Source organism: Sinocyclocheilus grahami, unplaced genomic scaffold (assembly GCF_001515645.1).
Source record: "Sinocyclocheilus grahami isolate Dianchi unplaced genomic scaffold, SAMN03320097.WGS_v1.1 scaffold431.1, whole genome shotgun sequence".
In the NCBI taxonomy this organism is placed as follows: Eukaryota; Metazoa; Chordata; class Actinopteri; order Cypriniformes; family Cyprinidae; genus Sinocyclocheilus; species Sinocyclocheilus grahami.
In genome coordinates, this window is record NW_015505610.1 from 1,155,714 (window position 1) to 1,170,075 (window position 14,362).

The following is a 14,362-nucleotide window of genomic DNA, read 5'->3' on the forward strand; positions in this document are numbered from 1 at the left end:
TCGGTGGTTCAGTGAGATGCTAGGATGAAGATGTGAGAAACGCTTCAGGATACCAAAGCATCTGTGCCAGGCCTTTCTTCGGCCTAGTCCTTTCCATTCATCACGTGACTCTGACTCAAACTGGTTCTTTTCATCGACCCGAATTCAGCAAAGATCTACGGGAAGCTTTAAGATTTGCATCAGGAATCTCTTTCAGACCGCCGAGACTCGCTAAGTATCAAACTTAGTCTTATTAATTGATACATTAAGTATCAGTTACACCTTTTTACAAAGGTGTGTTTGAACTCAGTATCTGACGTATCCCTGAAGGCTTTGATGTGTTGAATATACATGCAAAGTGTTCCAATAAAATCCATTCTTTATGCCTCTTTCTATGCTGAGTTAAACTTTAACCCTTTCCTATACCAACTGTATGTGTGTGTGTGTGTGTGTGTGTATGTGTATGTTAGACCGGCTTAATGTGTTTATGTAGTATGTTAGACTAGTTTAAGTGTTTATGTAGTTAATAAAACCTTACTTGTATCACACTTGACGTGTTCATTGTTTACTCATAACCGGAGTCAATAATCATGCAGATTTACGTTACAAACTTATAGAATTGTACAGTAAGAAAGTTATTTCCTTTAACCAGGAAATTAACGTTCTTAGAATTGACAAGACGGTTGACCCTGAGTGGTCAGCTAAATATCTACAGTGGATCTAAAATATGAATAGTTAATTATAACTAGTTATGGTTAATTATTCATATTTCCTGTCGTTGAGCTAAATTCGCTACATTGTAAATAAAAATTAATTAATTGTTAAGTTGTAAGAACCTTCCGACAATACTGTTTCTGGGTCTACTCCGTTTCAGCTGTGAATACTATGTCAGCATGAGCACTATTCATTTTTAGCACACCTTTAATCTTTAGTCTGTTACAGTCAATTATAATTCAAATTCAGTTGTTATTATTTATACTAAATGGAACTGTTTTGTCGATAATCGCTTCTCATTAGAAGTCTGGGGAAATGGTTGGTGCATGTTTTGTTCCCAAACTCACAGCGAAAATATTTAATTAAATCACAGCCCAAATTTGCAATTTGGTAATCGTACTAAGCCATAACACAATTTTGGATTTCTGTTGATTAATCATGCAGCTCCACTGTCTGGCTAGGTTTTGCTATTGAGATAAAAGATCATGAGGATGATTTTTTTCAGCAGTAATACAGAACAGTGTGAGTGTATGTTAGCACCGCTTGGACCCAGAAATGGTGACACATGACATCAGACATAATGACCGGTTAGACAAAAAGAACTTGTAGCCACCTACTGGTGTAACTATATGACATATCATGTGACTGAAAAATCTCTACCACTAATAAATGGACTGACAGCCTGTCTGCAATGTGCAAACACAGACAAGCGAAGTGATGTAAACACTGAAAAGATCCAGTGTTGTTGGACTAAATATGAATACTTTAAATGCTGTTTGGTCAATGTAATGTCAATGTAAAGACAGTAATGTAATATACAATGTAATATTGTTTGAATCTTGACTAAAATGGCTACAAATTGGATTAATTCCTGACTCAAGTCAAGAGGGAGTTCAATAACATATTGATGTGACTGGAATCTTGTGGCTCAATCAATGAAGGTCAGATGGTTGTCTAGATAGCTCCAAACCACTTTAACTCTAGTCAATGAGTGTGTGACCTTGTCAACTTTCAATAACACTGACTGGCTACAGCAACTGATTTTTATTTTTAAACAATGCTTTCTTGCTTTAAGTTCGGAATGAGTGGCTTGTTTAACAGAATATGTGATGTTCACAGATCAGTTTTTCATAGACCATATTTTCAGATTTTTTTGTAATATGTTAATTGCATTAATTGGGAATAGAAGCATTGTGGAAAAAAGGGCATAAATATGATTTGGTTAATATAATTTGTGTATGTACGTGAGAGTTTGTATGCATGGTTTATTTGTACACAATTTTGTATGACATTGGTCCTCATGATGATTACTTCATGTGTCCTTATAAACCAAATGACTTAAGAAACATTAAACAGTGCTTTTTTCCCCAAAATGTAAAAAAACAAACAAAAAACAAAGGACAAAAGGTTTCTGTGGAGGATTTTCTGTTTAGGGTTGGTTTAGGGGTAGGGGACAGAAAAGGCAAGTATGTGTGTGTGAATGTGATTATACAGTATGCATTTGCTTGTCCAGTGAACCAGAAATAGAGCTCAAGAGATGTCGCCTGGAGCTGCTGTTGACCAGAACAATGATATGTCTGTTCACAGGAGAGATGGCACTGACTCCCACTGACACCCAATACATATACACACACATCACAGAAGAGATAACACACCTTCTCTGTGCTGCATGTCCCTAATTAAACTCTCTGACATTTGTGTGCAAGAAAGATTTTCTGATCAAGACCGTGAGATCAGTATTTAAAGGGGTCATATGATGCGATTTCAATTTTCCCTTTGTCTTTGGAGTGTTACAAGCTCTTGATGCATAAAGAAGATCTGTAAAGTTGCAAAGACTAAAGTCTCAAATCCAAAGAGATATTCTTTATAAAATTTAAGACTTGTCCACGCCCTCCTAAAATGCCTTGTTTAAACGCCCCCACATGTCTACATCACAGTGTGAGAAGATTTGCATAACACCGCCCAAATGTTCACGCAAAGAAAGAAGGCATAACTTTTATTCTCGCTGTAGTATTGTTGCCACCGCCACCATGTCATGGAGACGCTTTGTGTTTCATTGTGAAAGCGAAACTACTTTGTTTGGCCTTCCAAAAGAGGACGATATCTGCTTCGTCATGCCTGGAGCTGATCCGTGCTGGTCGCTGAGGAAATACTTCAACTTCGCGCTGTGGATCGCCGGATCGGCTTTCACCGTGGACCAAGCGGAGTCCAGTCCGGGGTCGTTACATGTGGTTGTAGCAAGCCTCCTTCGTCAAATCCGCCGGGCGCCGCTCACTCAAGCCGCTGTGTGTTTCGTTGTGAAAGCGAAACTACTTTGTTTGGCCTTCCAAAAGAGGACATAATGTTTCTATAAATGGGGCAGTTCCAACTTTGCAAGGACAGTCTGGCGCTTCTCACTCACAGCCTTGTAGCGAATCAGCACAAAGGGGAAATATGAATAATTAATCATAACTAGTTATAATTAATTATAAATATTTAGATCCGCTGTAAGTATTTACTTGACCTCTCAGAGTCATCTGTCTGTCAATTCTAAGAATGTTAATTTCCTGGTTAAGGGAAATAACTTTCTTACTGTACAATACTACACAGAGCCTGTAGCATAAATCTGCATGATTAGGGACTCCAGTTATGAGCAAACAATGAACAACGTCAAGTGTGATACAAGTAAGACTTTATTAACTACATAAACACTTAAACTAGTCTAACATACACACACACACACGCATACAGTTGGTATAGGAACAGGATTAAAGCTTAGGCAGTAAAGAGAAGATAAATAAAGCATGAAGCTATGGGACCATTGGATATTCAGCATATCTACAGCCTGAAAGAAACATCAGCTTCTTAGTTCAAACACACCTTTGTAAAAAGGTGCAAATGATACTTACTGTATCAATTAATAAGACTAAGTTTGATACTTGCATGTCTTGTCTGTCTGACAGAGAGTCCTGATGCAATCTGAAGGCTCAAGTTGATCTTTGCTGAAGTTGGTTGATGGAAAAGAACCAGTTTAAGTCAGATTATCTTGATGAATGGAAAGTCAAGGCCCGAGGCCTGGCGCGAATTTAGGGTGTCCTTAGGAGCGTTCTAGCTCACATCTTCTCAGAATCTAACAGAAACTCAGACAGGAGGCGGGTCACTGATGTGAGGCCTTTAAGGCCTGACAAGATTCACGCCTCTCAGGATGAGCTTGTCCAATGAGAAAGGCTGAAATTCCAAGTGGGAGTTTGGAAATACTGGGGAGTATTATGACCCTTCGTGTGAAAGCATGGTAATTTGCATATGGAACTTGAATCGAAATTACTAAAGATTCTCAGAACACTAATATATTGCCTATGTACCATCATATAATATACACTCTTGTTTATATCATCAGAAGACGAATTCATAGATACTAAACATGGTAGGATTACATATAGGTAAGATGACAGGAATGGTTCCATCATAAGCCTGCATAAAACAGTATACATTATAAAAGACAATATACAAGGACAGTAACAACATACACAATGACCTGAATGATATGTGTGTTCATTCAAAGAAAGGTTTTCCTCTGAATTAATTAGAGAAGAGGCCATTTTTACTTTTCCATTTTTACTGCATTGTGTCTTTCCTATGGAAAATGTAGTGAGTTTCTCTACCCACATTCCTTTGGGCAATAAAACCAGTGATATCAGCATTGGTTGCCATAGAATCAGAGGCCTATTCTGTCTTTCTGAGGTGTCAAGATGCATTTCGGGGGAAGGGTCCATAGGCCCTCATATGGCTTGTTAACTGAGGGGTGTTACAGGGTGTTTGTTAAATATAACTAACAAAATATATATTGTGTGTCTGATTGGTCCAGACGCTACAGCCTGTAAGTAAGTTTTTTATATAAAGGACTTGCCATTGATAATGCGAGTTTTGAGCAGTGTAGAGTAGCGCTTGTTGTTTGTCATTTCTCCGATCACAAATGCAGACATGGTTTTATGTTTACGCGGCGCAATACGCAATGCAAAGCATAAAAACACAGTATAAGTCATTATAATCAGTAATTATGTCCCCACTGGATGCAACAAATGCCTCGTTTGTAATGGGTTTGATTGGTTTTGTCTCGTCGCGCCGGGACACGGCATCACAGTATGTTAAAGGGCGTAACATTTCCGTCACACGCTTGAGGTATTCAGCCAATCACAACGCACTGGATAACTGGCCAATCACAGCACACCTCGCTTTTCAGAACGATGAGCTTTGTAAAAATCGACACGTTTCAGAAAGGCGGGGCATAGAGGAAAAACAATAATGTGCATTATGTGGAAAATAATGTGTTTTTTTTACCTTAAACCACATAAACATTTCATTATACCAAATACACAAAATAATGTTATTTTTAGCAACATCATATGACCCCTTTAAACTTATTAAATTGATTTAAATAGCCTTTGTTTCACCCATGTACATCAGTGTGGCATTTGAATTAATTAATTTCATTTATTTAATATTTTTATTTTCATATAGTCATTATTTCATTAATAAAACAAAGGTTAGTGGAAAAGAGATGGCTTTGCTCCAACAAATATTCCTTGAAAACATTGGTGTGTAAGAAATAATCTACTGGGTGACAGGGTGATCAGGACCCTGAGCGCAAGATTGTCCCTCTTATTACATGGCTGCTTTCCAAATATATAAATGCACATGAAATATTGATTTGAGTATAAATTATTTTATTTTGTGGGAAAGATAACAGGGAGTGATACAAATGACAAGAAACTAGCTCAGCTATGTTGGAAGTCAGTTGGAAATCATTAACCAGAATCAAAAAGATTGATAAAATACTAATAATCAGTGATGTTCTTTCTTGTTTCTTTGTCTTCACAGCTTGCAATGTAACCATTCATAACCGCTGTCGTGACACACTGGCCAACTGCGCCAAAATGAAACAGAAGGTAAGAGTCAATAGAGGGGGGATAATTAACGAATGATCATAACACTGAGCTGGTGACCAAATGTTTGTCTATTTGGCATATAAAATGTAAAATTACAGATTCGCATTGGATGAAATGTTATTATATTTTTGTATTAAAGGCAACAATGTGATCAGATATGCAGGAAGCTAGTGTTTTTATGGAATCCAATAATACTGACTGATAAATGCCAACTAATTGTCTGTATTAACTAACAGTTAATGGAGTAGACTTTCATAACATACTGACACCTAGAGGTAGCAGCGAAAACCCTAGTTAAAGGGTTAGCTAGTTCACCCAAAAATTTTAATTCTGTCATTTACTCACTCATGTTGTTCCAAACCCATATGACTTTGGTTAGTCTTTAAAACACAGATGAAGAAATGTTTATATAATGAAAACAGAGATTTCTGTCACACTGTGTTGTGATACGTAATATGTGGTGTTACGCAATACGTACATGCGTGTACCGGAAGTATCTGTATAGTTGAACATGTGTTGAGCACCTAGAAAAGAAGTTCATACCAACTTATAATGTCGTCCAGTAATACTTCATGGTGGTCATCCAGAGTGTTCGTGATCAGTGAAGCGGAAACTTATTATGCCGCGAGTCACCAATGTGAGACTGGGAAGAAGCACATTGTCTACGTGATAACTGCTAAAAGGTCCAGAGTAACGTGACAACAAAACATGGAAATAAACGACTGCTTTTAACGTGAGTACAAGATAAACGCAACAAAATGGCATCACATTTACCGATGATGAACACCCGATTTGAGTGAAGCAATGTCTTTATTCAAACAAAAAAATGAATATGTACCTGGACGATGAAGAGATAACAGATGCAGAAAAACAAGCTAGGAACATTTGTAGAGGAATTGGAGATGAAGGATTGAAACGACTCAATGCAAGTGGGCTCAGTGATGCAGATAAGAAAAATCCTGACATCTTGTGGAATTTTTTTGAAGGACAACTCAAATTAAATGTGAACTTTAGAATTCACAGGCTCCATCTCATGCAATACAGGCAAAGACCAAATAAGAGCATTGATGACTTTGTGACTAGAGCCAGAACTTTAGCACTAAAATGCCAATTTACCGACAAGGAGCTTAATGAACATCTCATTGAGCTTATCATTGCCAGTACTCCTTTTGATGCTCTCGGAAATGATCTCTACAGTAAGCCCAAAGGCCATCCCATTGCTGACGTACTAGCAGAGTGGAGAAAGTATGAAGCCTTAGCAGCTGGAAACGAACAGGTACACAGCTTGGCATGTCAAACACTGAAAAGGTCCATACTATAACAAGAGGACGAACATGTCAAAACTGTGACATGAACCACAAGCCAAGACAGTGTCCGGCATACAATGATGCATGCTCTATGTGTGGTAACAGAGGCCACTGGGCAAAGTGTTGTAAAAAGAGCAGACGACAAAGACAGCTATCCAACCAGCACAGAAGGAGTAAGTCATGAACATGCAACAGATACCAAAGCCACATCAACCCAAGGAAAGACTACAAACACAAAGATGAACCCAGCATCGATGTTGTAGATAGCATTAAAGATGATGACGAGTATGCATACCAAAAACACTTTTACTCCATCACTATCAGTGCAAAGTGCATGCACAGCATCCATGTGAAACCACCCAGGGATGAGGCATATACAACTCTGAATGTTAAACCACCCCTCCTGCAAGGACATGGATATACGCTTCGCCTGAAAATAGATACTGGAGCATCTGGAAACACACTTCCACTTCGTACATTCAAGCAGATGTATGGTACATCAACACAAAGCATGGAATATCTTAAGCCAGCATCCAATGTAAAACTAACATCACACACTGGTGATGTAATTCCCTGCTTCGGAACTATCAGCATGCCATGCCAGTACAAAGAATCCAGATGGATAGATGCAAAGTTTTACGTTGTTGATGTACCTGGACCAGCTGTGGTTGGCCTACCCACACGCGAGCTCCTCAGTCTTGTGACAGTAAATGTTGATGTGATGGCGGAAAAAGAAAACAATGTGAAGGTGGGAAGACAAACAAACGAGAGTACCCGACAACACATAAAAAGCATCAAAGAACTGAAAGAGAAATACCCAAACCAATTCGATAAAATAGGCAGTTTCAAAGGCACAGCAAAGCTCATCCTAAAGGAAAGTGCTAATCCATTCATTGACACTCCACGTAAATGCAGTATCCACGTCAAAGACAAACTTCAAAATGAGTTGAACAAACTTGTTAATCAAGGAGTCCTGCGAAAAGTTGAAGAGCACACGGATTGGTGTTCCAGCCTTGCCTTCAGCACAAAGAAAGATGGGTCTCTTCAGATCTGTTTAGACCCACAGAAACTGAATGCAAGCCTGAAGAGGTGCCCTCACAAGATTCCGACACTGGAAGAACTCAACACAAAATTTGCAAATGCAAAAGTCTTCAGTAAGCTAGACGCAACAGCCGGATACTGGTCGATACATCTTGATGAGGATTCACAAATCCTAACCACGTTCCGTACTCCTTTTGGCAGATACTGCTGGAGACGCTTACCATTTGGTCTCAGTGTGTCCCAGGACCTTTTTCAAGCTAAAATGGACCAAATTCTGGAAGGTCTTCACGGTGTAATCAGCATAGCAGACGACGTTGCAGTATGTGGAGTTGACGAGAAGGATCATGACAAGAACCTAACAAGCCTAATGGAAAGAGCTGCAGAAACTGGACTTGTGTTTAATAGCGACAAGTGTATCATCAAGCAGAAGAGCATATATTTTTTTGGCCAGCTGTACACAGACAAAGGCATCAGACCAGACCCAGCCAAAGTCCACGACATACGGAAAATGCCAACGCCACAAAGCAAGGATGATCTCCATCGATTTATGGGCATGATGAACTATACCTGTCACCCTACTTTCTGAAGTTTGCAGATAAAGCCCACAATCTGAGAGGACTGCTAAACGCGACTCACAGTGGATTTGGGACAGTGATTACCAGAAGTGCTTCGAAGACCTAAAGACAACTGTGACTGTTGATGCTTGCTTAAAATACTACAACCCCGCAGCCACCCTCACATTGGAGGTAGATGCATCACAGAGAGGCATTGGTGTAGCACTGGTGCAAGACAACAGTGTGACGAGTGGGGGCAGGGCCAAGAGCCGTGGGAACGGAGCGAGGCCAGTGGAGTAACAAGGATTGTGACGTCAGGGTTTAGGAAGCCTCGCGTTGACTTCAAGCAAAGCAGACAAGCGCTTTCCCCGGACGCGAAAGGACCGAGCCGCTCTCCTCCCGCGGACCGACGCCAGCATGAGTCCACCGACACCAACCTGAAGGACAAACACAGCAGAATGGCCGCGTATCTGGAGATAGCTGATGACAGCAAAGGGCACGAACTGAGTCTTTTCTGTGTGCCGAAACACTACGAAGAGGATTTGGACAGTGTCATAATACCCAATAGCCTCATTAAGGGCAGGACTGAAAGGTTGGCCAGAGATATCGTTCGGGACATGGGTGGGCATCATATCGTGGCCCTTTGCATTCTGAAAGGAGGGTACAAGTTCTTTGCGGACCTGATGGATTACATCAAGACATTGAATCAAAACAGAGATAAATCTGTGCCACTGACTGTGGATTTCATCAGACTAAAGAGCTACTCGAATGATCAGTCTACAAACTGTGTGAAGGTTATCGGTGGAGATGAATTATCTGCCCTTACTGGCAAAAATGTGCTCATAGTAGAGAGACGAGAGACCGGTGAGTGGTGCAGGTGTCGCTCATTATCAATTACTCCACCGGCCTCGCTCCGTTCCCACAGCTCTCGGCCCCGCCCCCACTCGTCACAAACAGGTCCATTGCTTTCGGTTCAAAAACACTAACTGAATGTCAATCAAGATACAGCAACATTGAAAGAGAAATGCTTGCTATTGTGTATGGTATGCAGCGATATCACACATACTTATATGGCAAATCATTCATTGTGGTATTTATTGAAAGACATGTGAGACACATTAAATCCATCATCAAAAAACAATACAACACAAAGGAGATGTACAAGTAGCCTTGTTGCAGGCGCGAGCGACGCCCATTGACAGTGATCTACCATCTCCTGCAGAATTGCTCCTTGGCAGACCTATCACCACACCTCTACCAAGTCATGCAGATCCAGGGAAACTGGAACACAGACAACACCTGGGGAAAAAAATCAACAATGATGAAAACACATTATGATCAGTGTAGGGGTAGAGACTTACCTCCACTGTTCCACGGACAGTGTGTAAGAGTGCTGGACAAGGAGAGGAGAACATGGCACCCAGGGAATATTGTGGAAAAGTGCAGGGAGCCACTTGGTTCAAACACCAAATGGAAACACAATCAGACGTACCAGGAGCCATCTTCGTGAGATGTATGCAACACAAACACAGAACATCCAGAAGAAAGTGCAATTCGCCGAAACACCTAAAAGAGATGTGGTTGAAAAAAGCCACAAAGATACAGTCGAAAGAAAAATCACTCAACCTCTTGAGACAGCAGTACCAACATGCACAAGGTCTGGACGAATCATAATTAAGCCAGTGCAATACAAGGAATATGTGTAAAGCTGAATGAAAAGTTAAGCAGAAAAAAGAGTTCCAAATATGGACTGAATGTTTATTTCTGTTGTTATTTTATTAATGTTCATTACTGTTATAATGTGCACTCCACTGAAAAAAAAAAGCCTGGAACGTCTTATTGTTTATGGAATATATATATTGTTGTCATGGTTGTCTGAGATGTTTACACTCTTATGTTAAACAGGGGGGATGTTGTGATACGTAATATGTGGTGTTACGCAATACGTACATGCGTGTACAGGAAGTATCTGTGTAGTTGACCATTTGTTGAGCACCTAGTAAAGAAGTTCATACCAACTTATAATGTCGTCCAGTAATACTTCACACTGTAGCTCAGGGGTTCTCAACTCGGGCTGTCGAGGTCCACTTTCTTGCAGAGATTAGCACTAACCTTGATGAAAGTCAACTGCCTGTAATTTTCTAGTCAGCCTGAAGACCTTGATTAGCTTGTTCAGATGTGCGTTATTAGGGTTGGAGCTAAATTCTGCAGGAAAGTGGATCTTGAGGGCCAGAGTTGAGAACCCCTGCTGTAGGTACTTACGGCTGAGAATAAGTAAGGAGTACTCCCAGTATTTGTAACTAGGACTTCTGTTTAACTTGATTTCATTTAAATTAAGGAGTTTAGGATATTTTGCTAATCATATTATATAACATTGCCTAGTTTCTCAACTTGTTGAATCTGTGTGATTATTTAATTGCATTAATTCATATGAAATCATATAACATATTAATGAATTGTTGCAACAGAGGCTGGCTCTGGTCAGGAACACTGCAACTTTACATAATGTGGCCCTCCGCAGCAAAAGTGAGTTTCTCTCTTTCATATCTCACATCTTTTTATCTAATATTTATAGCAATTTTTTTTCTCATGACCGATTCCTGTCACTAATTCCTAATGATAATAACACAACTTCTTTAAACCAATATCTTGTTGAGCAGTTGCAGTACCGGCTGTAGTGCCATTTGATGTGGAATTTTGATAGTTACAGTATGTTGCAGTGTTGGTTAAACAGTATCTTCTCATTAAAGAAAATATTTTATTCAGGAATGTGTTTTCCTTTGCCAGATCCAATACTGAAGGAAAGGCCGAGTTCAGCCATTTACCCATCAGAGACACTGAGACAGTCTTTCCTCGGTTCCCGCAAGGGACGCTCCACACTGTCACTCAACAAGAGTGTTTCCACCAATAACATTGCAGGGTAAAGAATCTGATCACTGATCACAGACATGAACAAAGTGTGTTAAATATGTTCATTTTTGTGTGTTGTATTAAGAGGAAAGATTACTTATCTATTAGTGTTTTTGAATTAAATATCATGTCAATGATATTCATAAAGTTTTTGTAATGACAGAGTGACGTCATGTGAGTTAACTTAAAGAATGAACTGATGAAAGGTCGCTAAACACAAAGTCTTTGTGGCTCTCCAACAGTGTTCGGCAGCAGCATCTCTGTAGCAAACACCTTGCTACTCTGAAATGTCACTTAGCTTTTCAGTTGCGATGTAATTTTATTGATAAAAGGATAGTACACCCAAAAATGAAAATTCTGTCATTAATTACTCACCCTCATGTCGTTCCAAACCCATAAGACCTTCGCTCATCTTCGGAACACAAATTAAGATATTTTTGATGAGATCCGGGAGCTTTCTGACCCTCCATAGACAGCAACACAACTACCACGTTCAAGGCCCATTGAGATTTACTCAAATATACAACAAAGGATTTTAAGACTCCCTATTTGCTACCTTTGCTGCTTGGCCACTAATTTTATGAAATCTTGTTTACCATAATGTACATTGTTACATGAGAGTTATGTTTTTACAGCTCCTGTACAAAGTCCTCATGCTTGCTTGTTTTTGATTTTCTAACAGAAGTCTAAATGATGATTCTCCTGTCGGACTGAGGCGGATTCTGTCTCACTCCACAGACTCTCTGAACTTCAGGAACAGAGCCATGTCCATGGAATCCCTTAACGATGAAGGTACAACTCAAGACATTCACAAAACAGAATGAAAATGGGAAGGCATATATAAAGTTTGCTGTTCTCACAAACATTTTACAGGAGAAATGTATTATGCATCAATGTTGGAGGAACTGGAGAAGGATGGGAAGGATTTTGAGGCAGATTCCTGGAGTCTGGCTGTGGACTCTTCTTATCTACAGTCTCAACGCAAAGACGTCATCAAGAGACAAGACGTCATATATGGTAAGACTTCTTTTATTTTTCAGACCTTTTTAAAGTCATGGACCTTTGGACACATTTATACTGTCAGCTAGTTCTGGGATGGATCTTATGTTGTTACATGCATGCAAACCTCAAAACACTTACGAGAATAGATGTTTGGTATCTGATTTGGGTTGCTTAGTAAAGCATATCTAAATGCAGTCCACACCTGATTAAATCTTAAACACTTATATCTGATTCTCCTCTTACTTTTCTCGGCATTTCACAACACATCAGTTGTTGATTGCACTGGAATTTCTACATATGAATAATGAAGGGAGTATGCATGTTACACCATTGGCAAGTGAGCAAGAAGTGTGTGGGCGATTAATATTATATGATTTGATGTAGTTATTTACTACATCAATTTCATAAGGTTGCACAGTTGCGTAACATGTGAAGTGATCCACTGCGCAAATAAGTTTTGGGTTTGGTGAGGTGTTAAGGTCTATTCACATTGAATGTAAAATAAAAATGCTGGAAGAATTGAATCAGAAAGGTGAGAGAACAATGTGGACTGCTCTCCATGTCAGTGTTTCCCAACCTTGGTCCTGGGTCATCCCCAACTATATACCGTCTCTCTTATCCAACACATTCAAGATATTTATCTCTGTTTACAAGCTGGTGAGTTAAATCGTATGACTAGAAACAGACAAGACAAAAAAAATGCATAATGTGCATAATCCTTAGTGGAGAAGCATCCTTTGTACTATCAGGTACTTTGTACTGTAATGTCTGTGATTTTTGATAAATCAATGCATCTGTGTTTTTCAGAGCTGATTCAGACAGAGCTAAACCACATGCGTACGCTGCGGATCATGGAGGGGGTGTTTCGCAGAGGAATGCTGGAAGAAGTGTTGATGGAGATGGGTGTAGTTCACGCCATCTTTCCCTGCTTAGATCAGCTGCTGTCTATTCACTCCAATTTCCTGAGCCAACTACTGCAGAGACGAAACAATAGCCTGGCACCCAGCAGCACCCGCAACTTTACCATTCAAAAGCTGGGAGATATTCTGGTGGAGCAGGTGAACTTCTGACATACAGCTCACATAAGGATAGTTGGTACTTGCTATAGCAATTACAGTTATTAATGCAAAATTAATGCAACTAACCATAAACCAAACCCTAATCCTATGGTTGTCCTATGTTGTTAATAATTATTTGGCCAAAAAGCACATCGCTCCTGCAGCACTCTTTGAGGATTGCCGTATAGAACTGTTAATGTTAAATTGACTAGTTCAAATTAAAGAACAGATGTCGTAAGCCTGCAATTTCCTGCCAAATGCCGACCGACAGCTCAAAATTTAAATCAGTATTGTAAACTTATAGAAGTGAATCAGAAAAGTATATTTTTTGTGATCAACTTTTTATTGTCTTTCAAACAAAATAAACAAAATAACATAATTGGAACAAACATTCAAGAAAGAAGGAATAACAGACATATTGTCAATAATTTGACAGCCAGAAATGAAAGAGAGAAAATAAACAAAGAACACAGATTTAAGCACTCTTTCAATAATGGAAGTCTCTTCATTTTTGACCAACAAAATCTTCCATAGTGTATCTTCACTATAGAGTGAAGGGGTCCTGAATAAACCTGCTCAAAGAACTGACTCGACAGATCTTTGGTAGCAACACCCTGCTCAGAAATGTATCAACAGAGATACATTAGTATAACCCTTACCATACAGGATTTTAGAAAGTGCGCAGAATGCTTAGCGTGCACACTTACCACAATGTGGAATTTTGAAAGTGCACAGAGGCTTAGCGTGTGCACTTACCATAGCATGGATTTAGAAACCCCATTGCTTAAGGGGTAACCGAGGCTGTATTAAGCCAGCCTAGGGGCCCTATGTGATTGTGGCATGCTCACAAAACAGATTCCGAAGCATCTGCT

General features: G+C 39.6%; 1 protein-coding gene across 1 annotated transcript in view; it reads left to right on the top strand.

Moving 5' to 3' along the window:
• The window catches only part of LOC107551745 (rho guanine nucleotide exchange factor 2-like), a 56,799-nt gene that overhangs the window by 26,903 nt on the left and 15,534 nt on the right, over positions 1–14,362 (top strand). The window contains exons 3-8 of the mRNA XM_016233467.1: positions 5,551–5,618; positions 10,989–11,046; positions 11,308–11,440; positions 12,113–12,222; positions 12,304–12,447; positions 13,240–13,490. Coding sequence (XP_016088953.1) covers positions 5,551–5,618; positions 10,989–11,046; positions 11,308–11,440; positions 12,113–12,222; positions 12,304–12,447; positions 13,240–13,490 — 764 coding nt within the window. The remainder of the gene's footprint in view (positions 1–5,550; positions 5,619–10,988; positions 11,047–11,307; positions 11,441–12,112; positions 12,223–12,303; positions 12,448–13,239; positions 13,491–14,362) is intronic.